General features: G+C 41.7%; 1 protein-coding gene and 1 non-coding gene across 9 annotated transcripts in view; both read right to left on the reverse strand.

Annotated features, from left to right (window-relative positions):
- Positions 1-27,204, reverse strand: part of SPEN (spen family transcriptional repressor) — a 92,084-nt gene that overhangs the window by 27,885 nt on the left and 36,995 nt on the right. For 6 of the 8 annotated variants that reach the window (XM_016954756.3, XM_063804913.1, XM_016954761.4 and 3 more), the window contains 2 exons: positions 3,102-3,262; positions 1,285-1,485 (listed from right to left, as the gene is read on the reverse strand). In XM_016954756.3, coding sequence (XP_016810245.1) covers positions 1,285-1,485; positions 3,102-3,262 — 362 coding nt within the window. The remainder of the gene's footprint in view (positions 1-1,284; positions 1,486-3,101; positions 3,263-27,204) is intronic. The other 2 variants (XM_063804914.1, XM_054662959.2) reach the window with 1 other exon arrangement.
- Positions 1,589-1,689, reverse strand: LOC112207438 (small nucleolar RNA U13). Its single transcript, XR_002941883.1, has one exon. It is a non-coding gene; the product is annotated as a small nucleolar RNA U13 (small nucleolar RNA).

Genomic DNA, 27,204 nt, shown 5'->3' on the forward strand with positions numbered 1-27,204 from the left:
AACAATTCCGTGCCAGTTTTACCATACAAATAACATATTTGTGCATCCTCATCAGGGGAACTACATTTTTTTCTTTTTAATTATCTAATAAATGAATATTACAAGAATATTCATATTTATCCTATAATAGGCCATGTTTACCCTATAAATTCCACTTAAAGTCTTAAAGTTCAAGTGTCTCAGCTTCATAAAGTGACTATAAATTTTTAATGTTTCTATTGATTCCTTTACAAATTTACTCACAAGTTCTGTTAAATCAGGGGTTCCCAAACTTAAGTGTATAAACTCTGAATCAGTAAGCTGGGGCAGGGTTAAAGAGCCTGCATTTTTAAACAAGTACTGCAGGCGGTCCTGAAACAGGAGAAATGCCAATGCAAGCCACGTGTGAGAAGATTTCCTGCCTTATAACAGGTTCCACAGGTAGGTTCAAGATAATAAATGTTCCCTGGAAATTCTCAGTGGGTTGCACCCATAAGGCTTATTCCTGTTACTCTGTCTTCAAGGTCGTGCAAGCTGGAAAAACAGACCCAACTTGTATTGGACATAATAGAAATAAAACTGGTCTAACAAGTCCCCTACATCAATATTAAGTAATTTGTTTCTTTTTTCTTTTTATTTATTTATTGAGATGCAGTCTTGCTCTGTTGCCCAGGCTGGAGTGCAGTGGTGCAATCTCAGCTCACTACAACCTTGACCTCCCGGGTTCACATGATTCTCCCGCCTCAGCCTCCCAAGTAGCTGGGATTACAGGCGTGTGGCACCACGCCCAGCTAATTTTTGTATTTCTAGTAGAAACAGGGTTTCACCATGTTGGCCAGGCTGGTCTTGAACTCCTGACCTCAGATGATCCACCCACCTCAGCCTCCCAAAGTGCTGGGATTACAGGCATGAGCCACTGCGCCCAACCAGAAGTAGTTTCCTTTCCAATTCAAGGTAATTCTGTTGTCACACTCCTAGGAGCTACCTCCTAGTTTTGATAAATTCAATCCTTTTGGGAAGGCTGGACTCAATAAGGGTCTACACAGTTCTGCCTTTCAGACTCTTAACAGTCAGCAAGGCTCCATTACAGCAACAGAAAAATCTATCCTCCCTAACCAAAACAATGTTTTTTATTAAGTTGAACAATAAATAGAACCATCTTTTAAAACAGAAGACAATGGAAATATGTCAATAAATAAAGCCAGAATAGTGTCCTCATTCAGGATCATATGCTGCCCTCTCATACACTGCAACACAAACAGTGTGTGTGATGAGTAACTCAAACTCAGCTTGCTTGTGTCTTACCTGGACCTATCCATGCTGTTACTTCAATCTGCATGCCAAAGAAAAGTTTTCCTTTTGATGCAGTCAAGGCTTTTTCTTGGTCCTCTTGCTGCCGAAAGAATACCAGACCATACCTCTCTTCTGAAGTTCCATGTATCTGCACTGAAGTTACTTTTCCAAATTTCTTAAATTCATGGAAAAGGCCATCTTTAAGGCTTGTATCTAAATTCCCAAAAAAAACCAAGTTATTAATTATTCTAATTTAATTATAACTAAATAAGCAACCTACTAAATCTTTAGCCTGATTTTCTCATTTTTTTGTTCATGTCAGACAGGTAATATACTAATGTCATAACAAGGTCTGAGGGAGGCACACCTCACACAGCATGAAAACCCAATCATCATGCTTATGAACCACAAAAGGATCTAGCTTGAGATTTGACTTAAATTTTATTGTCATTAAAACATTACTTTTTCAAACAAAAAAGCTCTAAAAACACGGTTTCGAGATTATTGTACAATTCTGAAAATACACTAAGTGTTAGATGATAGTATTGGTTATTTTGTTAGGTAAGAATGATACTGTGGTTATCCAGAAAAATGCCCTTATATATTATAGATATATACATAAATATACGTGTGTAACTAGGTATGAAATAAAACAACATCAAGGATTCGCCTTAAAGGTAAAAAAAAAAACCAAAAAACAGTAGGAAAGCAGGAAGACAGGAAACAGATAAAGCAAAAATGCAAAATGATGACTTCTGAATCTTGGATATTATATAAGGGGAGTTCATTTTGCTATTCCTTCTACTTTGGGGTAGGTTTCATAATAAAACTTTTACATGTCTGTTTATAAAGTGTTAAAGACTTGAAATGGAAAGGCATCGTCTATCTTTCCAAGGATCATCTCAATGATAAAATTGTGTGAGAAGTGTCATGTAGCATGCTAAACAATTTTAGTATCCTTTACAGATGAATCATACCATCTGGGGGTCTTGTGTGAATTTGCTTTATTAGAAATATAAAAGGTGTATAGAAAGGCAAGCCAATTTTACTCCCTTGTCTATTTCTAAATTACCAAGTACTCTAAATCAAAAGCTCATCAACATTAGTATCTCAATAACTCTATTCACAAACCTGATACATAAGTTTTTAGGCTATTTTAGTAAATAATTTTTTTTTTTTTTTTTTTAGAGACAGAGTCTCGCTCTGTCGCCCAGGCTGGAGTGCAGTGGCCTGACCTCAGCTCACTGCAAACTCCGCCTCCTGGGTTCACGCCATTCTCCTGCCTCAGCCTCCCGAGTAGCTGGGACTACAGACGCCCGCCACCACGCCCAGCTAATTTTTATATTTTTAGTAGAGACGGGGTTTCACCATGTTAGCCAGGATAGTCTCGATCTCCTGACCTCGTGATCCGCCCGCCTCGGCCTCCCAAAGTGCTGGGATTACAGGCGTGAGCCACCGCGCCTGGCCCCTATTTTAGTAAATAATTTAAGCAATCACTGAAATACACTTAGCTAAAAAATACTTAATTTGGTCTTTGTTGGCATGACTATCTACTAATAGTTTTAACTTGTTTACATGCTCAACATGACCAATGTAGGAGTAACAGTATATTACGGTCAGCTGTCAATTAAAAATATTACCAGTAGAGACCACAGAATAGCTTAAGCAGACTTTTCCATTATTCATGGCTTTCCTCATTTAAAACGTTAATATTTTGAAATGGGTTTTCCATTATAATTTTATGCCCAAAGTTATTTCAATGTAATGCAGTATCATACCTCATTCCTCAGTAGTAGCACAGAGGAAAGGACATTCACACAAAATTTTACCTGTAGAGCGTACTGGAAGATTCTGGACCTTGATCCCAAAACTTTTACGGGGCTCATCTTTTTCCAGAGATGAAAGCAACTGGGAAGTGGGTGCTGGGACTGCTGCAGACTGAACTGATCGAGCTGGAGAATCATCACTTGAACTACTGCTGGAATCACTGCTGCAAAAAGGCAACAACAACAAACTTTAGTGAAAAGACAAACAGAAAATGAGCAGCATTAGAAAACTTCTTAAAATAACTAATAGGTCTAAATTTTCAGGCTGGAATTTCTGGAGGCCCTGCATTCTACACATCTATCTCATACTCTACCTTCAGAGGTGGCAGAAGACGATAAATATGCAGGAGCACAAAAGTATAATCTTCATTTACCACCACATACCACCAATGCAAGTGTTGCATTCTATTAATAACTTGAACATTTTTTTTTCAAATGAAGTAAGACTAGTGAATTCAATTCACTTAGTGTAATAATAATAATAGTGCGTATATGGGTTTGGGATTCAGAGGTCTAGATTCAAATCTTGGATCAGACATATAGCACATGTCCATGGACAAATCACTTAACACCTTTGAAATGGGTTTCCTATCATAATTTTATGCCTAAAGTTACCACATGGAACACAGGACTATCAGCCAACATAATGAAACTAAATGAAAATAGTATTTCTAAAATTGCATCATACCCAATTTCCCCCAATATCAAGTGTGTAAAATGAAAATAATTATAATAGTACCTATATCACAGGGTTAAGAATTAAATAAAACAGATGGGGCTCAGTGGCTCACACCTGTAATGCCAGCACTTTAGGAGGCCAAGGCGGGTGAGGTCAAGAAACTGAGATCATCCTGGCCAACATGGTGAAAACCCGTCTCTACTAAAAATATAAAAATTAGCTGGGTGTGGTGGCGTGCGCCTGCAGTCCCAGCCACTCGGGAGGCTGAGGCAGGAGAATCGCTTGAACCTGGGAGGCAGAGGTTGCAGTGAGCCAAGATCGCATCACTGCACTCCCGCCTGGGTGACAGAGCAAGACTCCGTCTTAGGAAAAAAAAAAAAGAATTAAACGCAAAAGTTTAGAGAGTTTGGAATATGACAGGTATCCAATAAATAAAACAGGGCCGGGTGTGGTGGCTCACACCTATAATCCCAGCACTTTGGGAGGCAGAAGTGGCAGGATCGCTCGAAGCCAGGAGTTTGAGACCAGCCTGGGTAACAGAGTCAGGCCTTGTCTTTAAAACAAACAAAACAAACAAATAAATAAATAAATGAAGCAGCACTGCCCAGTTACTATTAGTAGTAGTAGTAGTAGCACTACTACCTCATGGGTAATTTTTAGGAAAACAATACCCAAAATAATTTTCCAGGTAGGTGCAATTTTTAAATTACTGAAGGACTAATGAATAAATATTATGTAAGTTACTAGATCATGTTACTTTAGGCTTTCTTCACTGTGATAACATGGAAAGGTGAGAGTTAATGAAACTAATCTCTTCAGTTTAATAAAATCCTCAAACAGAAAGAGAGTCAACTGAAGGACAAGAAGGAAATGCTACTTACACAGTCAAATTAAGAAAAAAATACATTTAAATAAGCTTATTATGCCTTACTTCTCTATGCAAGTTCATAGAAAAAAACTTTATTATGCCTAAGAACTATGTGAGAAACATAAAATTCTCTTTTCAGTACTGGACATGCAAGACTTTTGTGGCTTGCTTTTATGGCATTCTCAAATAGGTTAATAAAAAGTTATTTACAGATTTCGCTATCTTTCTGAAATTTTGCTTCATATTCTCCCCCATGTTATAAAGGCCTCACTTTTCAAGCAAATCATTTTGAGTGGTGAATCCATCTTAAGCAAACTAGCTACAGGAAAAGACCCAGGGTAGTTTCTGTCTTTGCACTAGAACTACAGCTCTCATATTCAGGACAATCACTAATCCATCCAGACAAATGAGTCCAAGTTCAGGTTGAAAAAAATTTGCTACAGACCTTTTTTTTTCTTTTGAGACACAGTCTCGCTCTGTTGTCCAGGCTGGAGTGCAGTGGTGCGATCGTGGCTCACTGCAACCTCCACCTCTTGGGTTCAAGTGATTCTCGTGCCTCCTGAGTAGCTGGGATTACAGGCACGCACCACCATGCCCAGCTATTTTTTATATTTTTAGTGGAGACGGGGTTTCACCATGTTGCCCAGGTTGGTCTCAAACTCCTGACCTCAAGTGATCCGCCCACCTCAGCCTCCCAATGTGCTGGGAATACAGGCATGAGCCAACACATCCAGCCGCTACAGCATTTTTTAAAAACTAAATAAGTTCTATGTTTTCTTATAGAAAACTAAAGATGTTTCTAGAAAACTAATAATTTACACACCATTTTTAGCTCTCACATGTTAAAGCAATAGACGAAAACTTGACTGGGTGCAGTGGCTTAGTTCCTGTAATCCCACCACTTTGAGGCAGGAGGACTGCTTGAGGCCAGGAGTTCAAAACCAGCCTGGTCAACATAGCAACACCCCATCCCTACAAAAGAAAAATTTAAAAATTAGCTGGGCGTGGTGGCACGTACCTGTAATCCCAGCTACTGGGGAGGCTGAGGCAGAGGATCACGAGCCTAGGAGTTTGAGGTTGCAGTGAGCCATGGTCATACCACTACACTCCAGCCTAGGCAACAGAGCGAGACTCTGTCTCAAAAAAAAAAAAAAAAAAGATGAAAACATGCCGAGTGCAGTGGCTCACGACCGTAATCCCAGCACTCTGGGAGGCCAAGGCAGGTGAATCACTTGCGGCCAGGAGTTCGAGGCTAGCCTGGCCAACATGGTGAAACCTCATCTCTACTAGAAATACAAAAATTAGCCAGGCTTGGTGGCACATGACCTGCCTGTAATCCAAGCTACTCTGGAAGCTGAGGCATGAGAATCACTTGAACCAGGGAGGCAGAAGCTGCATTAAACTCTGATCACACCACTGCACTCCAGCCTGGACAACAGAGTGAGACTGTCTCAAAAAAAAAAAAAAAAAAGGAAAGAAAGAAAAGAAAAAGAAAGCTTAATAAGGTTATCAGCACTTTCTGATAGTGGTTTGAAATGTAGGAAAATAAACCTCTGTCAGTGCAAACTACTAAGGATAAAGGCCTTGAGATAAAATCATAAGCTGTCATTGCTAGGCCCCTTATCAATGAATTAGGTTTAGCTTTCCCATCTATAAGAAGAAAAAATGTTTGCTGATCATCCAGCAAAAGCAGTGTTACAAGTATTAAGTAAATACTATCTTGAATACGATATTGTCATTGACATTAGGGTTTAATGAAATCAATCTTCTGTTTTTAGCACAGAAGGAAAAAGATACTTGTTATACGTGTTAAATACTCCAAGTAATATTAATAGAAGATTATTCACAAGGCCACCAGATGACAGTATAGAATATGTTATGTGACTTATCAACTTAGTCAATGGCAATAATCATAAAGTAAACATTAAGGAAAATATTTTAATTACAATACTACCAATATTATATACACCAAATTTCCTTAGCAACAGCGGTTACAGAAGTAAACAATCACGAGCAAAAGCAAAATTTACGGCTATTGAAATCATTAACAAGGGCTGAGCACGGTAGCTCATGTCTGTAATCCCAGCACTTTGGGAGGCTGAGGCAGGCAGATCACGAGGTCAAGAGATCAAGACCATCCTGGCCAACATGGTGAAACCCCGTCTCTACTAAAAATACAAAAAAATTGGCTGGGCATGGTGGCGTGCGTCTGTAGTCCCAGCTACTCGGGAGGCTGAGGCAGGAGAACTGCTTGAACCCGGGAGGTGGAGGTTGCAGTGAGCCAAGATCGCACTACTCCACTCCAGCCTGGGGACACAGCAAGACTCCATCTCAAAAAAAGAAAAAAGAAATCATTAATAAGGCAACAAAAAGTTCTACACAAGTTTGTATTATAAAAATGAAGGCCGGGCATGGTAGCTAACGCCTGTAATCCCAGCACTTTGGGAGGCCAAGGCAGACGGATCACCTGAGGTCAGGAGTTTGAGACCAGCCTGGCCAACATGGTGAAACCCCGTCTCTGCTAAAAATACAAAAGTTAGCTGGGAGTGGTGGCTCATGCCTGTAATCCCAGCTACTCAGGAGGCTGAGGCAGGAGAATCGCTTGAACCCGGGAGGCGGAGGTTGCAGTGAGCCGAGATCGTGCCATTGCACTCCAGCCTGGGCAACAACAGCGAAACTCCATCTTGAAAAATAAATAAAATAAAATAAAAATAAAAATAAAAATAAAAATGGAGATGGCTGGACGCAGTGGCTCACACCTGTAAGCCCAGCACTTTGGGAGGCTGAAGCAGGTAGATTACCTGAGGTCAGGAGTCTGAGACCAGCCTGGCCAACATGGTGAAATACCATCTGTACTAAAAATAGAAAATTAGCCAGGTGTGGTGGCGTGTGTGTGTAATCCCAGCTACTCCGGAGGCTGAAGCAGGAGAATCACTTGAACCCAAGAGGCAGAGGTTGCAGTGAGCCAAGGTTGCGCCATTGCACTCCAGCCTGGGCAATAAGGGTGAAACTCCGTCTCAAAAAAAAAAGAGAGAGAGACAAAGATAATCAATCAATGGTGATAATGCCTTTAAAATAAAGTACAAAAATAATGGTAGAAATCAGATTTATTGTAAACATTTAAACAGATTTATTATAAACATTATCACAGGCCATTATTATAAACATTATTACAGGCACGGTGGCTCATGCCTGTAATCCCAGCACTTTGGGAGTCAGGTGAATCACCTGAGCTCAGAAGTTTGAGACCTCAAAAAAAAAAAAAAAATTATCACACTCTTTTTGGGTGAATCCCCTGCTACCACACCAATTCTGAAACAAGATATAGAATTTAACTTTCAGAATCATCTGCTGAATAATGTGAAGTGGCAACTAGAAGGGGAGACTGGTTTTAAAATTAATTATGAAACAATAAAAATGGTACAAGTTTTTAGTTCACTTTTTTTTTTTTTTTTTTTTTTTGAGATGGAGTTTCGCTCTTATTGCCCAGGCTGGAGTGCTGCTCACTGCAACCTCCACCTTCCAGGTTCAAGTGATTCTCCTGCCTCAGCCTCCCAAGTAGTTTGTTGGCCGCCAGGCCCGGCTGATTTTGTATTTTTAGTAGAGACAGGGTTTCACCATGTTGGTGAGGCTGGTCTCGAACTCCTGACCTCAAGTAATCCACCCGCCTTGGCCTCCCAAAGTGCTGGGATTACAGGCATGAGCCACCGCGCTCGGCCTCGAGTTCACATTGTGATATGCTAACCTAAACTGCAATGTACCATGGATTTCAAGATCTTGAATCAAAATGAGGGCATGAATGTAGGCCCCTAAATACTTTCAGTCTTACTAAATTGACAGAAGGCCCAAATGCCTGGAATTCTTGTCCATTTTAATTTTTAAAAATTTTTTATGTTCTCAATTTTGTTAGAGCTAAAGAATCACAACAGTTCATCAAAATGCATGATATAGTATTCAGTTGTTTCTTAAAAGCCAAAAATAGTTCATCAGAAGCTAATCTAAGTTGTCTTAAAGAAGTAGTAATAATGGTATATTGACTAATTGTTTTAGGAAAGTGGAATTTACCCAAGCACAACAATATTACATGTTCAATATCAATTAAAAGTATCATTCTAAATAAAGAATTGGAAGCCGGGCACAGTGCATAGTCCCAGCTACTCTGCAGGCTGAGGCAGGAGGATCCCTTGAGCTCAGGAGTTTGAGACCAGCATGCACATGACATGGCAAGACCCCAGTCTTTTCAAAAACAACAGCAATTTGAGGCCAGGCACAATACTTTGGGAGGCCAAGGCAGGCAGATCACTTGAGCCCAGGAGTTTGAGACCAGCCTGCGCAACAGGACAAAACCCCATCTCTACAAAAAATTAGGCATGGTGGCATGTGCCTGTGGTCCCAGCTCCCTAGGAGTCTAAGGTGGGAGGATTATCTAAGCCCAGGAGGTCGAGGCTGTAGTGAGGTGTGATGGTGCCACTGCACTCCAGCCGGGGCTGGAACACAATTTAAAAGAAACCTAGTTCCACTTTTCCTAACCACATTTCCCAAGACAATTAAGGACAAATTATTTCTTATAATTTGTAATTAAGATTATTGAAAAAATGAAGAACCAGATCTGACCAGTATTTCCTTATGAAGAAATATAAGAGTAGGCAACTGGTTACATAACAATTCTTAATAAACGAACAGAATATAGGATGCTAGGATTCTCATAAACCAAATAATGATATCATGCCATCAACTAATCCTATTCCTGCAGCCATTTTACAAACAGAACTACATGAGCATTTGACTCTTACCACTGAAAATGCCAAGGCACTGAGTATGCTATTTATAAGATGACTCGGGGCTATATTTGTCAACATACAAGAGTGACATCCAGTTACTGACTTCTGTATCCCTCTATTATTTGTAAACATTCACGTATGGCAAATATGCATCTATACTGGTTTTTTTTTTTTAAAGCTGGAAGATTAAAAGACATTTAACCAAATTAAGTTGAGAAACAAAACTCTGGCATAAACCAATATTTTCAGAAAGGAGCGATTAGGGCAATTAGAAAACACTGCAACTAACATAGTTAGAGGGCCCATTTGTCATAACCAGGTATCTCCCTAACCATCAGGTAGCTAATAATTTTTCTCTCCATATAATCAATACATAATTTGGGGTCAAAAGAAAAGATTTTCAATCAGGTTTGGGTGCCCACTGATCCTTATCTAATTTCTATTAGAATAATCATCTATTTTATTTTAACTTTTATTTATTTTATTTTTTGTAGAGACGGGGTCTTACTTTGTTGCCCAGGCTGATCTCCAATTCCTGGGCTCAAACGACCTTCCCACCTCGGCCTCCAAAAGTGCAGATTATAGGCGTGAGCCACCATTCCTGGCCCATAATCTCTTAAACAGAATGCATCACCACAGCAAGTAATAATACTTCCACATCTCATTTTTTTTTATAAGTCCAAATTGTATCTTTCTAGTGCAGCAGTTATCTAAGTGTAAGAGGACCTGTGAGGACCCAAAATCCTTTTAGGAGATCTGTGAGACCTTCCCTATTTCAACTGTGTATCTGTGTGAGGCCAAATTTTCTTCATATACTTCACCCAAAAAACCTTATAATCACAGTTTGAATACAGAATTGGTTATGAGAATCTAACTATCTTACTAAACCAGACGTTTAAAAGATTTTCAGGCCGGGCACAGTGGCTCACGCCTGTAATCCCAGCACTTTGGGAGGCTGAGGCAGGAAGATCACTTGAGGTCAGGAGTTTGAGATCAGCCTGGCCAACATGGCGAAACCCTAACTCTGCTAAAAATACAAATATTAGCGGGGCGTGGTGGCACATGCCTGTAGTCCCAGCTACTTGGGAGGCTAAGGCATGCGAATCGTTTGAACCTGGGAAGTGGAGGTTGCAGTGAGCTGAAATCATGCCACTGCACTCTAGCCTGGGTGACAGAGTAAGACTGTCTCAAAAAAAAAAAAACTAAATAAATAAGTAAAAAATAAAAGGTTTTCAAAAAATAAAACGTCATTCTCACTAAAATAAAAATTTTAAAGTTTAAATTTCAATACGGCAAATGTCAATAGATACTATCCACAATAAATGAAAGCCCGATAATTTTAAAACGTAAAGTCAAGCCTAGAAAGTTTTAAAAACAGTTCAGCAGTCTGATGTGACACCATTACCATTTTCAACTCCACCACTTCTGATGTAATCTGAATTTAAGCCTCTTTTGTTGGTTTTTTTTTTTTTTTTTTTTTTGAGATGGAGTCTCACTTTGTCACCCAGGCTGGAGTGCAGTGGCGTGATCTCGGCTCACTGCAACTTCCGATCCCCAGGTTCAAATGATCCCCCCACCTCAGCCTTCTGGGTAGCTGGGACCACAGACCACACGTATGGACCACCACGCCCTGCTATTTTTTTTGTTTGCATTTTTAGTAGAGACAGGGTCTTGCCATGTTGTCTAGGGTGGTCTCGAACTTCTGAGCTCAAGCAATCTGCTGACCTCGGCCTCCTGGCTCATTACAGGCATGAGCCACCACGCCCAGCCTATTTTTTTTTTTTTTTTACCAGACAGAGTCTCTACTCTTTCGCTCAGGCTGGAGTACAGCGGCGCAATCTTGGCTCACTGAAACCCCTGCCTCCCAGGTTCTAGCAATTCTGCTGCCTCAGCCGCCCCTACACCTTTTTTTTTTAAGGGACGATGTATTACTATGTTGCCCAGGCTGGCCTCAAACTCCTGGGCTCAAACGTCCTCCCGTCTCAGTCACCCTAGAAGAAGCTGGAACTACATGCATACACCACCACACCTGACTCAAGCCTCTATTTTTTTTTTTACTCCAAAAAATAACAAGGAAATAATCAACTGAGTGACCTGCCAAGACACTTCATTTTGCCTCTCTTAACTTGAATTTCCCTAGCGGTTAGCAGACCTCATGATCTTTCAAGGACCCTACTAGTTTTAGCAGGGTTCTACAACATTTTTGTTGTCACAGTGGGGGTGGGGTGGGGTAGGGTTACTGGCATCTGCCAAGTACCCTACAGTGCACAGGAAAGTCCCAACAAAGAGTTCTCTGGTCTCAAATGTGAATAGTGCCAAGACTGAGAAACCCTGGCCTGTATTATTTCTTGGACTGCTTTCCCATCTTTTGAAAAACCAACATGCTAATTTCAAGCTGCAATCCAAACGCAGGATCCTTAACATTGATTATTCTTCCTCATTACTAATGTATCATTTCATAAAAATCTTTGAATTGTAAGAAAAAAATGTAAACTTCTGAAAATCAAACTTCCTCAAGAAGAAGCTGAGATCTAAAACACTCTGGTGTCACTTGATTTTGGACAACATGATAAAAAGGTAAAGTATAAACAACTTTTTTACAATATTAACTTCACCATTCAATACCAAGGTCACTACTTTATAGACAAAACCATTTTATAATTTTTAAACAAGTAGTAAGTAAAATATATACAATATTGCTTACTCATACTCTAGTGTAAGGTTTACATCAATGAAAACGATTCCATTCATATTGAAATGGTTTTTACCGCAACAGCTTTCCTTACCGTCAACCTAGGGCCTGAAGGTGGTAGTTTAATATCACAATTAGATTTTTCCTCACCAAAGTACAATGCTCAGAAGAAATTAGAAAAAGGTCTATTTTACACAATAAAGTTAATGGGGTATTTTGCTTTATAATTTTAAGACATTTTTAATTTCGTTTAAAAAGCACACTACAGGCCAGGGGTGGTGGCTCATGCCTGTAATCCCAGCACTTTGGTAGGCCGAGGACGGAGGACCGCCTGAGGTCAGGAGTTCAAGACCACCCTGACCAATATGCTGAAACCCAGTCTCTACTAACAATACAAAAATTAGCCAGGCATGGTGGCATGCAGCTGTAGTCCCAGCTACTCAGGAGGCTGAGGCAGGAGAACTGCCTGAACCTGGGAGGCAGAGGTTGCAGTGAGCCGAGATAGCGCCATTACACTCCAGCCTGGGTGACAGTGACACTCTCTCTCAAAAATAAATAAATAAATAAATAAAATAAAAAAATAAAACAACAACCATAGAAACCACACTACAACTCAACAACAAAAAGCAACCTGATTCAAAACTGGTCAAAGACTTCAAAGACATTTCTCCAAAGATATATAAATGGCAAATAAGCACAAGAAAAAATGCGCAACATCTAATAATTAGGGAAACGCAAATCATAACCATGTGAAACTGGGCTCATACTTGTAGTTGACACTACTTGGGAGCCTGAGGCAGAAGGACAGCATGAGCCCAGGAGTTCGAGTTCAGCATAAACAACACAGGATCTTAAAAAAACAAAAACAAAAAACAAAAAACTCTGCCACATGATACATCACTTCACACCCACTAGGATGGCTATTATTAAAAACAAACTGCCGAGCACAGTGGCTCACGCCTGTAATCCTAGCACTTTGGAAGGGCGAGGCAGGCAGATCACTTGAGCTCAGGAGTTCAAGACCAGCCTGGCCAACATGGCGAAATCCCGTCTCTACAAAAAATTACCAAAAACGATTAGCCAGGCATGGTGGTATGTGCCTGTAGTCCCAGCTACTTGGTGGGGGTGCTGAGTCAGGAAGATGGCTTGAACCTGGGAAGTCAAGGTTGCAGTGGGCCAAAATCGCACCACTACACTGCAGCCTAGATGACAAAGTGAGACCCTGTCTCAAAAAAACAAGCAAACAAAATAACAAATGCAAGGACGTGAAGAAATTGGAACCCTTGTGCATTACTGACGGGAAAGTAAAATGGTACAGCCATGGGGTTCCCCAAACGCTAACTTACCACTGAACCAGCGATTCCACTATGGTTATATACCCAAGAGAAATGAAGACGGGAACTCAACTAGATATTTGTACACTCACATTCATAGCATGTTCAACACCCAAAAGGTGGAAGCAACCCAAGTGTCTATCAACAGATGAGTGAGTCAACAAAATATGGTATACACATAAAATAGAATATTATTCAGCCTTTTAAAGAAAGGAAATTTTGGCTGGGTGCAGTGGCTCACGCCTGTAACCCCAGCACTTTGGGAAGCCAAGGTGGACGGATCACCTGAGATCAGGAATTCAAGACCAGCGTGGCCAACATGGTGAAACCCCATCTCTACTAAAAACACAAAAAAATTAGCCAGGCGGTAGTTGCACATGCCTGTAATCCCAGCTACTCGGGAGGCTGAGGCAGGAGAATCGCTTGAGCCTGGGAGGTGGAGGTTGCAGTGAGCCAAGACTGAGACACTGCACTCTAGCCTGGGCAACAGAGTGAGACCCTGTCTCAAACCAAAAAAAAAAGAAAGAAAAAAAAATTTTTTGACAAATGCTACATCATGAATGAACCTTGAAGATATTATGCTAAATGAAATAAACCAGCCATACCCAAAAAAGATTGTATGATTCCATTTATAGGAGGTACCTGGAGTAGTCAACTTCATAAAGGCAGAAAGTAGAATGGTGGTTGCCAGGGGCTGGGGGAAAGGGAGAATTGGGAGTTATTGTTTAATGGGTATAGAGTTTCAGTTGAGGAAGATGAAAAAGTTCTGGAGATAGATGGTGGTGATGGTTGCAAAATAATGTCAATGTATTTAAGTGCCACTGAACTGAACACTTAAAAGTCGTTAAAATGGTAAATTTTATTTTACACACACACACACACACACACAAAGATAAATTAAGAAGTAAAATACAAAGTTAGTGGTCACTCTCCTTTGTTCCTTAGAAAAAGATAAGCGATTCCAAACCAGTCAAAGTAAGCTACCTGCTGCTTTTTGTCCACAATGCTCTGCTCAATCAAGGGGTCTCACAGCCTGTCTTTCCCAGGTAAACTTCCTCAGAGATGACATCAGGGCAATGAGTCAGACCTAACTGGTGACTATGCAACTATTACAAAAGAAACGGGGAAAGCATTGCAGGACTCAACTGTATAAATCATCAATGAAGCCCTTTAGAGCCAAAGTTATTGAAAAGCGATCTAAACTCTTTAAATTTAGGATAGTATTAAGAAAATGCTGTGTTGATACATTAAAAAGCAAAAATGCGGCCAGGTGCAGTGGCTCAAGCCTGTAATCCCAGCACTTTGGGAGGCCGAGGCAGGTGGATCACCTAAGGTCAGGAGTTTGAGACCACCCTGACCAATATGGTGAAACTCCGTCTCTACTAAAAAATACAAAAATTAGGCCGGGCGTGGTGGCCCACACCTGTAATCCCAGCACTTTGAGAGGCCGAGGCGGGGAGATCACCTGAGGTTGGAAGTTTGCAGACCAGCCTGACCAACTTGGAGAAACTCCGCCTCTACTAAAAATACAATATTAGCTGGGTGTGGTGGCTGGCACCTATAATCCCAGCTACTCGGGATTACAAGCAGAAGAATCACTTGAACCCAGAAGGCGGAGGTTGCGGTTAGCCGAGACTACGCCACTGCACTCCAGCCTGGGCAACAAGAGCGAAACTCCGTCTCAAAAAAAAAAAAAAAGAAAGAAAAATTAGCCAGGCGTGGTGGCGTACGCCTGTAGTCCCAGCTACTCGGGTGGCTGAGACAGGAGAATCGCTTGAACCCAGAAGTGGAGGTTGCAGTGAGCCGAGATTGAACCACTGCACTCCAGCCTGGGCGACAAAGCGAGACTCCATCTCCAAAAAAAAAAAAAGTTTTTATTATGTAACCAATATTTTAATTTCAACTTTGTTTGGTCTATCAGATTTCTCCGGTCATCAGAAACTACAAAGATTTCTAATGGGAAAAGAGCTGATATGATAATGATTAACTGAATTAGTAGAGTGAAACTGACAAAGGAAGAAAGCTTTCTCTTACTAGACAAAGCTGGAGGTGGAAAGAGAACCATAACCAACCACCAACACTAATGCTTCTTTTCTTTCAAGACAAGGTCTCGCTCTGTCATCCAGGCTGGAGTGCAGAGGTGCACTCATGGCCCACTGCAGCCTCAACCTCCTGGGCTCAAGCAATCCTCCCACCTCAGCCTCCTAAGTAGCTAGGACAACAGGCATGCACCACCACACCAGGCTAACACTTAAAATTACTTGTAGAGACAGGATCTCACTATGTTGCCCAAGCTAGTAATTTTTCTTCTGACTACAATGACCCTTTATTGCTGATATAAACAACTAATAAAATTTCCTAAAGATTACTTAGTACAAAATCTAGACCTCAGAAATTAACTTCTTAAAGCTCTCCTACTATCCATCTAGACTTCACCTCTGAATAATTATAAACATCAAACAAATCTAAACCTTAGGCAGGTACTGGCTCCACTTAAGTAATAAATTAATCAATAGGTAAGATTTAGGCTTAACTAGATTTAGTGTTGATGGTCACTAAAGTGATGGTAAAGGCTGGGCATAGTGGCTCAATCCTGTAATCCCAGCACTTTGGGAGGCCGAGGAGGGTGGATAACCTGAGGTCAGGAGTTTGAGACCAGCCTGACCAATATAGTGAAACCACATCTCTACAAATAATACAAAAATTTGCCAAGAGTGGTGGCACGCGCCTGTAGTCCCAGCTACGTGGGAGGCTGAGACAGGAGAATTGCTTGAATCTGGGAGGGGGAGATTGCAGTGAGCCAAGATCCCACCACTGCACTCCAGCCTGGGTGACAGAGTGAGACTGTCTCAAAAAAAACAAACAAACAAACAAAAAAAAGTGATGGTAAAATCAAACACAATAATTAATCAGTTTTATTATTCCTCATCTATTCTCAAGTCCAATAGTTTACATAAATGAGAGGAAAAAAATCATTAAAATACTGCATTTTATAAAAGTGCCTTATTTTGGCAGAAAATGCTGTTTAAAATTGTGTTTAAATATGCTTTATGTGGTTAGCATGCTCACAAAAGATTAAGTATAGGCCGGGCATGGTGGCTCACGCCTGTAATCCCAGCACTTTGGGAGGCCGAGACAGGTGGATCGCCTGAGGTCAGGAGTTCAAGACTAGCCTGGCCAACATGGAGAAACCCCAACTCTAATAAAAATATAAAAAAAAATTAGCTGGGCACAGTGGCGCATGCCTATAGTCCCAGCTACTCAGGAGACTGAGTGGGAGAATCGCTTGAACCTGGGAGGCAGAGGTTGCAGTGAGCCGAGATCATGCCACTGCACTCCACCCTGGGCAACAGAGTGATATTCTGTCTCCAAAAAAAAAGAAAAAGGTTAAGTATAAGTAATTATTTGGGATCCAATTACAGCAGTAGTTAATGTTTTAAAGTTTACTACTATCTTTTGGTAGAGTTAAGCAAAAGGATTATGTTAATAGTTGATCAACAGGGTATCTGGTAGATAATTAAAGCTTACCCAAAAAGAATAAAGGAATATTATTCACCTTTATAAAGGAATGAAATTATGATACATGTGACAAGACAGATGAGCCTTGAAAATATTATGCTAAGTGAAATAAGCCAGACACAAAAGGACAAATGCTGTGTGGTTCCACACATATGGGTACCTAGAGCTGTCAAGAATTCATGGGGACAGAAAGCAGAACAGTAGTCAGCAGAGGCTAAGAGAGGGAGGAATGGGAGTTATTGTTTAATGATAATGGATAGTGGTGATGGTCACACAATATGAATGTACTTAATGGCACAGAACTATACACTTAAAAATGGTTAAAATGAGGCCAGGAATGGGTGGTTCACACCTGTAATCCCAGCACTTTGGGAGGCCGAGGCGGGCGGATCACCTGAGGTCGGGAGCTCGAGATCAGCCTGACCAACATGGAGAAACCCTGTCTCTACTAAAAATACAAAATTAGCCAGGCGTGGTGGCACATGCCTATATTCCCAGCTACTCAGGAGGCTGAGGCAGGAGAATTGCTTGAACCCGGGAGGCAGAGTTTGCGGTGAGCCAAGATCGCGCCACTGCACTCCAGCCTGGGCAACAAGAGCGAAACTCTGTCTCAATAAAAATAAAAATAAAAAGGTAAATATTATGCTGTGTATATTTTACTACAATTTAAAAAAACTTTTTTGAAGACTTGTAAGCTTTGGCATTAAAAATACAATATGGGCCGGGCGCGGTGGCTCACGCTTGTAATCCAGCATTTGGGAGGCCAAGGCAGGCAGATCAGGAGGTCAGATCGAGCCCAACCTGGCCAACATGGTGAAACCCCGTCTCTACTAAAAATACAAAAATTAGCTGGTGTGGTGGCACGTGTCTGTAATCCCAGCTATTCCGGAGGCTGAGGCACGAGAATCATTTGAACCCAGGAGGCGGAGGTTGCAGTGAGCCAGGGTCACATCACTGCACTCCAGCCTGGGCGAAAGAGCGAGACTCCGTCTCAAAAAAAAAAAAAAAAAAAAAAAAAAACCATAATATGGTAGTTTTAGGATCTACTGTCCTAATAACAGCAGCAAAAATGGAAAGAGGCTACGTTTTTGTTAATCTATTATTAAGAATCATGTGACTTCTTTTTGGGTTGGCTTTACTGGACCCTTCACACTCAGAAAACCTTGTACTCAAGTAACTCAAAGCAAAAAGCATCAAACATGCATGCTCCCTGAAAGCAGTAAGCAGATGTAACATTTCTGCCTAAGAACAAGAAATCCTTCCAACGTGGCAGCAGTCTTTATTTAAGAGACAAAAAAGATGAGAAAATTTAAACTGTCAAATACAATGGGATTTTCTCATTCCCTTAGTCACACAGTATATAGAATCTGATATTTCTTGTATGAAAAAACTAAAATGTTTCAGAAGGCACAGGCCAAGAAAGCACACAGATCAAGTGAGTGTGTGTGTGTTTTAATTCCAAGTGGTCACATACAACTGATGTAGCCTTACCAAACCCACAAGCAAATTTGAAGTTTGAGGTTTTTGCCTTTTCTGTCGCCCAGGCTGGAGTGCAGTAGTGCAATCTTGGCTCATTGCAACCTCCATTTCCTGGGTTCAAGCGATTCTTAAGCTTCAGCCACAAGTAGCTAGGATTACAGGCACACGCCACCACACCCGGCTAATTTTTGTATTTTTAGTAGAGACAGGGTTTTGCCATGTTGACCAGGCTGATCTCAAACTCCTGGCCTCAAGTGATCCTCAAGCCTTAGCCTCCCCCAAAGTGCTGGGATTACAGCGGGAGCCACTGCAATTGGCTTGCTTTTTTTGTTGTTTTTTTTTTAAGAGACAGGGTCTCGCTCTGTTGCCCAGGCTTGAGTGTACTGGCCTTTTTTCAATTTAACTTTGACACTAATGACATCTCCTCTCTATCCAGAATGAAAAAGAAGTTTGCTATTTCCTGCTTCTGAACTCTCCATTAGGGCAGTTGCAGGGACAAGGAGTTAGAAAAGCACCTAACTCCCTACCAGAAAGCCTAAGCCACCCGCTATTTGGTATACTTTTTTGTTTATTTATAAATGACTACGAATTACTCAGTTAGAAAACTCAGGCTAAAATTCTTCTGCTTAAATATAATTAATTCTCTGCAGTTTCTTCCAGTGACAGATACAAAGCTACAGTCCAAGATGGCTCCACATACCATGACACAGCATATTCAGGAAGCTAATCTGCCCCTCTCTACCACCATTGAAAATAACATATAAAGAATCACAGAACTCCTCCAGTTTGGGTTATACAAATGATGCCTAGAAGCAACACAGATGTGTATTATTTCTGTCTTCTAATTCCAACAACTGAATTCCAGTCTATTAGCACCAGTATGTAAACAGACATATTTTAAACCTCTATCAAAAGTACTAGCCATCACTTAAAAATGATCATCAGATGAAAGTGTTTTTGTTGTTGTTGTTTGAGACAGAGTTTCACTCTTGTTGCCCAGGCTGGAGTGCAATGGCGCAATCTCAGCTCACTGCAACCTCCACCTCCTGGGTTCAAACGATTCTCCTGCCTCAGCATCCTGATTAGCTGGGATTACAGGTGCATGCCACCATGCCCAGCTAATTTTGTATTTTTAATAGAGATGGGGTTTCGCCATGCTGACCAGCCTGGTCTTGAACTCCTGACCTCAGGTGATCTGCCTGCCTCAGCCTCCTAAAGTGCTGGGATTACAGACGTGAGCCACCATGCCCTGCCCAAAGTTGTTTTCTAAATTTTAAAAATAAATTTACTCTGGTTAAGATTATTTGATTTTCTTCTTGGGAAATTAATTTATTTAGGGGCTTTGATATTAACATATTTCTAAGCCTAGAACCTGGACTTTGAAATAAATATTTCGGTTGAGCCATTCCCTCAGCCACCCTGGAAACAGGCATTTTAGCCTGACCAACACTTGAAGTGTTGAAGATGGAATCTGGAAGTAGTTCAGTTTATATTTTAGGCATAATAGTCCCAAGAGGCTTTTCTATTAACCCATCATTTCCAAGAGAATAGAAGGGTTTAGGGAATTTAAAAAAAGAAAAATAACAAACTCTATTCGTCTTTAAACAAAATGAAAAGCACTAAATTGATACACAAATTATTTTGTGACATTACAGCTTAATAGAGCTTGCTTCTAGAAGAGCACTGTCCAGTAGAAATACAAGCCACAAAATTTTAATTTTCAAATAGTCATATTTTAAAAAGTAAAAAGAAGAGCTGGGAGCAGTGGCTCACGCCTGTAATCCCAGCACTCTGGGAGGCAGAGGTGGGCGGATCACGAGGTCAGCAGATCGAGACCACCCTGGCTAACAAGGTGAAACCCCATCTCTACTAAAAATACAAAAAGAAAATTAGCCAGGCATGGTGGCAGGTGCCTATAGTCCCAGCTACTCGGGAGGCTGAGGCAGGAGAATGACGTGAACCCGGGAGGCGGAGCATACAGTGAGCCAAGATTACGCCACTGCACTCCAGCCTGGGCGACAGAGCGAGACTCCATCTCAAAAAAAAAAAGTAAAAAGAAACATGTAATTAATGTAGTAATATGCTTTATTTAACCTAATATATTCAAAATATCATTTGAACATGTAGCCAACATAAATAAGCTTTTTTTTTTTTTAAACCAGGTCTCCAGAACTTGATGTGTATATTTTTAAACAGTTCTACTGAGATATATGTGAATTTATCAACATGACACCATGACATTAGTTTTTCTTAATGGTTTTTATATTAGCCCAGGTACAGTGGCTCATGCATGTAATCCCAGTGCTTTGGGAGTCCAAGGCAGGAGGATCACTTGAGGTCATGAGACCTAGACCAGCCTGGGCAACATAGCGAGACCCTATCGCTTAAAAACAAAAAACAAAAAACAAGGCCGGGCGCGGTGGCTCAATCCTGTAATCCCAGCACTTTGGGAGGCTGAGGTGGGCAGATCACCAGGTCAGGAGATCAAGACCATCCTGGCTAACATGGTGAAACCCCATCTCTACTAAAAATACAAAAATTAGCCAGGCGTGGTGGCGGGTGCCTGTAGTCCCAGCTACTCGGGAGGCTGAGGCAGGAGAATGGCGTGAACCCAGGAGGCGGACCTTGCAGTGAGCCGAGATGGTGCCACTACACTCCAGCCTGGGCGACAGAGCCAGACTCCATCTCAAAAAAAAAAAAAAAAAAAATTTAGCTAAGTGTGGTGGCATGTCTATAGTCTCGGCTACTTAGGAGGCTGAGGTGAGGGGATCCCTTGAGCCCAGGAGTTTAAGGTTGCAGTGAGCCATGATTGCACCACCACTCCAGCCAGGGTGACAGAGCAAGACTGCCTCTAAAAAAAAATTTTTTTCATAGCAATTATTTCCAAATGTACTAAACCTCTAAGTGTTAGCTCCTGTAAACGGAATTTCTTTGTTAAAACCCACACACATATATTTCTGGGCTACGCTTAAGCATTACAAAGGCCTACCATTTTCTCCTGAAGGATGATGTGCTGGTTTATTAGGGAGGTTTTTGTTTCTAGCTAGGATATCCAGTACTGCAGCCACTAGTCACATGTGGCTATTGAGTACTTGAAATGTGGCTATTCAGTGCACCAGTACTGATCAATGCTATAACACGGATGAACTGCAAAAACATATTAAGTGAAAGAAGCCAGTCACAAAAGACCGCAATATGGTATGATTTTCCTTCTATTAAATGTCCAGAATAGGCTATAGAGATAGATTAGCAGTTGCCTTGAGCTGGAGGAGAAAAAGAATGGAGAGCAACTGCTAACGGGTATGAGGTTTCTTTTCGGGGTCATGAAAATGCACTAGTTTCATTATGGTGATGGTTGCAAAATGCTGTAAATGTATTAAAAAGCATTAACTGTCCACTTAAATGGGTGAATTTTATAGTGGAAGTTGCAGTGAGCAGAGATTGCACTCCAGCCTGGGAAGCAGAGCAAGACCCAGTCTTAAAAAAAAAAAAAAAAAACCTGAGTCAAAATCTAAAAATATCAACCAGGCCAGGCACGGTGGCTCATGCCTATAATCCCAGCACTTTGGGAGGTCGGGGTGGGCGGATCATAAGGTCAAGAGTTCGAGACCAGCCTGGCCAACATGGTGAAACTCAGTCTCTACTAAGAATACAAAAATTAGCTGGGTGTGGTGGTGCGTGCCTGTACTCCCATCTACTCGGGAGGCTGAGGCAGGAAAATCGCTTGAACCCGGGAGGCAGAGGTTGCAGTGAGCCTAGATCACATGAAAAATAAAAATAAAAATGTCAACCTGATGTTATTGAACTGTATATAATGTGTTCCCACCTATTTGTAAGAAAATGTTTTACTGCCCTCATCTTAGCATATATTTCTAATCTACATCTCTCTTCCATACCAAATGAAAGTTTTTAGAGGATGAGTGAAATTCTTAGAAACAAACTCTGCAAAGACATTTTTAAAGCTATTTCACTTACTGTTTTGTCTACCTGAACATAGGAAGTTTATTTATAGTACAAAGTGGATTTGGAAAGATGTTCTATAGGCCGGGTGCGGTGGCTCATGCCTGTAATCCCAGCACTTTGGGAGGCCGAGGCGGGTGGATCACCTGAGGTTGGGAGTTCGAGACCAGCCTGGCCAGCATGGTGAAACCCCAACTCTACTGAAAAATACAAAAATTAGCCGGGCATGGTGGCAGGCACGTGTAATCCCAGCTACTCGGGAAACTGAGGCAGAAGAATCACTTGAACCCGGGAGATGGAGATTGTAGTGAGCCAAGATGGTGCCATTGCTCTTCAGCCTGGGCAACAGAGTGAGACTCCATCTCAAATAATGGGGAAAAAAAAAAGGTGTTCTATAGAGATATCATAATTTCTAGCACCAGTAAACTCCAGTAGCATATAACTTAATGAATAACTAATGAGTAAGTAAATGACCAGAGAGTGCTCTTTCCATTTTCTCACACAGGAATGGACAGCAAGACTACCCTTTGAAGCCAATTCAGTTTGTACTCTAAGACACAGATTGATAGAGGGGTGCTTGTATAAAGAATAAAACCTCAGCTAATTCTGAACTTCAGGAAATGCTAATGTTGGCCAGGCGCGGTGGCTCATGCTTGTAATCCAGCACTTTGGGAGGTCGAGGTGGGCAGATCACTGGAGGTCAGGAGTTTGACACCGGTCTGACCAACATGGTGAAACCCCATCTCTACTAAAAATACAAAAATTAGTTGGGCGTGGTGGCACATGCCTGCAATCCCAGCTACTCAGGAGGCTGAGGCAGGAGAACTGCTTGAACCTGGGAGGCGGAGGTTGCAGCAAGGCGAAATCAAGCCATTGCACTCCAGCCTGGGTGATAAAAGCAAAAAACCCCATCTCAAAAAAAAAAAAAAGAAAAGAAAAGAAAGAAAGAAAATGCTAATGTTTATTTTAAAATGAGAATTGCTACATTTTCCTTAATTTCTGGACATGCATGATTCCTTGTTTGGGGCAAGGTAAATTTGTGCCTTGGCTTCTAAGAATGACCATAGAGAACTTCCAAGTACAAACACCCTAAAAGAGATATAAGGAAAGAACAAGATCACCTAAACTGCAATGAGTAAAGTTTTACCATAAGTAAAAATGATTGGCCGGGCGCAGTGGTTCATGCCTGTAATCCCAGCACTTTGGGAGGCCGAGGCAGGTGGATCACCTAAGGTCAGGTGTTCAAGACCAGCCGACCAACATGGCAAAACCCTGTCTCTACTAAAAATACAAAATTAGCTGGGCATGGTGGCGCATGTCTGTAATCCCAGCTACTCCGAAGACTGAGGCAGGAGAATCACTTGAACCCAGAAGGTGGAGGTCGCGGTGAGCCGAGATCGCACTATTGTACTCCAGCCTGGGCAGCAAGAGCAAAACACTGTCTCCAAAAAAAAAAGAGTTTACATACCTTGGCTGGGTGTGGTAGCTCATGCCTATAATCCCAGCACTTTGGGAGGCAAAGCTGGGCGGATCACCTGAGGTCAGGAGTTTGAGACCAGCCTGACCAACATGGCGAAACCCTGTCTCTACTAAAAATACAAAAATTAGCCAGGCGTGGTGACGTGCGCCTGTAATCCCAGCTACTAGGGAGGCTGAGGCAGGAGAACCACTTGAACCTGGGAGGTTGAGGTTGCAGTGAACCGAGATCATGCTACTGCACTTCCGCCTGGGCAACAGAGCAAGACTCTTGCCTCAAAAAAAATAATAAAATTAAAAAAAAAAAAGAGTTTACATAGTTTGCTTCCAAGTCAAACAAATACAATTTGACATGGCAGTTTTTATTTTTAAATTTGTTGTTTTCAGGAGGCTGAGACAAAAGAATCGCTTGAACCCAGGAGGTGGAGGTTGCAGTGAGCTGAGACAGCACCACTGCACTCCAGCCTGGGTGACAGAGTGAGACCCCGTCTCAAAAAAAGACAAATAAATAAAATAAAATTTGTTATTTAAAAATTTAATCTGCCTAATTACTTGTTATTATTTTTAATTTTGGGGTTTTTATTGAGACGGAGTGTCCCTCGGTCACCCAAGCTGGAGTGCAGTGGCGCAATCTTGGCTCGCTGCAACCTCTGCCTCCAGGGCTCAAGCGATTCTCCTGCCTCCGCCTCCCGAGCAGCTGGGATTATAGGCGTCCACCACACCACCATGCCCAGTTAATTTTTGTATTTTTTTCGTAGAGACTGGTTTCACCATGTTGGCCAGGTTGGTCTCGAACTCCTGACCTCAAGTGATCCACCCGCCTCAGCCTCCCAAACTGCTGGGATTACAGGTGTGAGCCACCGTACCTGAAGGACTTGTTTTTTTTTTTAAGAGATGAGGTCTTGCTATGTCTCAAACACCAGGCCTCCCACATCAACTTCCAGAGAAGCTACAGGAACATACCATCAAACCAGGCTTGACTTTCTGATTTTTAGCAACATTAAAAATTTTTTTCGGCCAGGCACGGTGGCTCACGCCTGTAATCCCAGCACTTTGGGAGGCTGAGGCAGGCAGATCACGAGGTCAGGAGATCGAGACCATCCTGGCTAACATGGTGAAACCCCGTCTCTACTAAAAATACAAAAAATTAGCCGGGCGTGGTTGCGGGCGCTTGTGGTCCCAGCTACTCGGGAGACTGAGGCAGGACAATGGCGTGAACCCGGGAGGCGGAGCTTGCAGTGAGCTGAGATCGTGCCACTGCACTCCAGCCTGGGTGACAGAGCAAGACTCCGTCTCAAAAAAACAAACAAACAAAAAAAAATTCAGGCCAGGCACAGCTCACACCTGTAATCCCAGCACTTTGGGAGGCAAAGGCAAGCGGATAGCTTGAGCCTAGGAGTTCAAGACCAGCCTGGACAACACAGTGAGACTCCATCTCTACAAAAAATACAAAAATTAGCCCAGCGTGGTGGTGTGTGGCTGTAATCCCAGCTACTTGGGAGGCTCAGGTGCAATGATAGCTTGAGCCCAGGAAGTCAAGGCTGCAAATGTGCAAATTACCACTACACTCCAGCCTGGGCGACAGAGCAAGAACCTATCTCAAAAATCAATCAATCAATCATCCAGAGTAAATTAAAACCCACAAGACATCATGTCATGTCACAACTTTGCCACCAAAACCTATTTTAATTCCTTCCACCTAAGAAACGAAAATAAAAAACCTCAGTACAACCTAATTGGTAAGAATGAGAAGGGGTGAGAGGGACAGTTCTTTATTTCAAATGGACTAACCTAACTAAAAGCAACGCTCCTGGGGACTTTGGTAATAAACTCCTTGTCACCAAATGCTGACCATGTTGTGATGTGGCCAAGCACTGGCAGTGCAGAAGCAGTTTTACAGAAGCCGTAGCTTCTAAAAGGTAGAAGACTAAAAGTTACCATTAAAGCAAGGGTTAATAACAGAAAGATGTATTAAAAATAGAGTTTGTACCAGCTTGCAGTCGGGCGTTCACCCTGGCTAGATCTGAAATCCTCCTCTCCAGGAACACTAAGGCACAGCCGTCCTGCCCCTCCCACCGCCTGGCCCAGTCACCACGCAGCAGCCGGGTCCCTGCGCCCCGCCCCTGGACTGAGGGCTGTGGAGAAACTCTGGCAAAACAAGGAAGCCTCCGGGAGGTGGCAAGCAGCCAACTCAAACTGGATGGTTCCAGTTTAGGCTGGTTCGAGTCACAAACAACAGTTCCTATTTTCCCCCACAATATTCAGACGCAGGGGCTGCCCAGATGAGCGCTTCTCATCTGCTTCCAGAGCTAAGGCTACCTGGTTCTCATTCCTCTGCAGTCGAGCATCCTAATTAAAAGCAAGGTTCCCACTTCAGCAATATGGGGTCAGCCCAGTACTTGTTTCCAAAATGGAATGCCTATTCTGTACAAGACCCTGCAGCTGACAACACCTACACATCTAAAACAAAAAACAAAAAAACAAAACTTTACTAAAATGCTGTATTTGACCAAAAAAGGAAATCCAGAAAGGAAACAGACCTATTTACAGGTATCCATTATGAGAGCTATGCCTACCAGAACAATTAAGTAAGTACTCTTCCATGTTCCATATTTAGCACAAAAAAGGCTTGGTTGGCTAATATGACCCCCTAAAACAGAAGGTTGTGTGTTGCTTATTGCGCAATAACAAACGACGCAAGCAATACAGCAGCCAAAAAAAATAATGTGCTTCCAAAATGTGGGCTCTTCAGTGACCTCTGCAGTTTGTCTGCCACTGATGGGGAAAAAAGGTTTTTTTTTGGTATATTTCTCGTCCAAAGCACACACTGCTGAACATTTATTCCATGCTGCTAAACAGTACCAAAATAGCATTAAGCAGGGAACAAGCAAATGCTTATTCTTTTGTAAAGTATTTAAGAGAGCCGCTCAAAATGAGGCAAGACCTAATGTTTCTCAAGTATTACAGACACTAATATGCCTGCTGTTCTTTTTCTTCCCTAACCCTTCCAAGTAGGTAACTTTTTAAAGAATTTAGATACACATATTTTAAGGAAAGAGCATACTTAATCATACACAGTCAATAAAACCATTAATTGGCTCTTACAGGAGTCCATTACAAAGAATAATTATAAACGTCAAGACAGAAACTCCACGTACACTTCCTCTTGTATGCTTAAAAAGAAACTTCATGTAACAGTTGGAAAGGTCCAAAGCAATGAATATGTTTTAATCATAACACTAATTTTCAGCAAGAAATTCTCTCTTTTGAAACCTCTAGACAATCTAAAAAAGTAATAATGAAGCAGAACAAACTAAT

This window comes from Pan troglodytes, chromosome 1 (assembly GCF_028858775.2).
Source record: "Pan troglodytes isolate AG18354 chromosome 1, NHGRI_mPanTro3-v2.0_pri, whole genome shotgun sequence".
NCBI lineage: Eukaryota > Metazoa > Chordata > Mammalia > Primates > Hominidae > Pan > Pan troglodytes.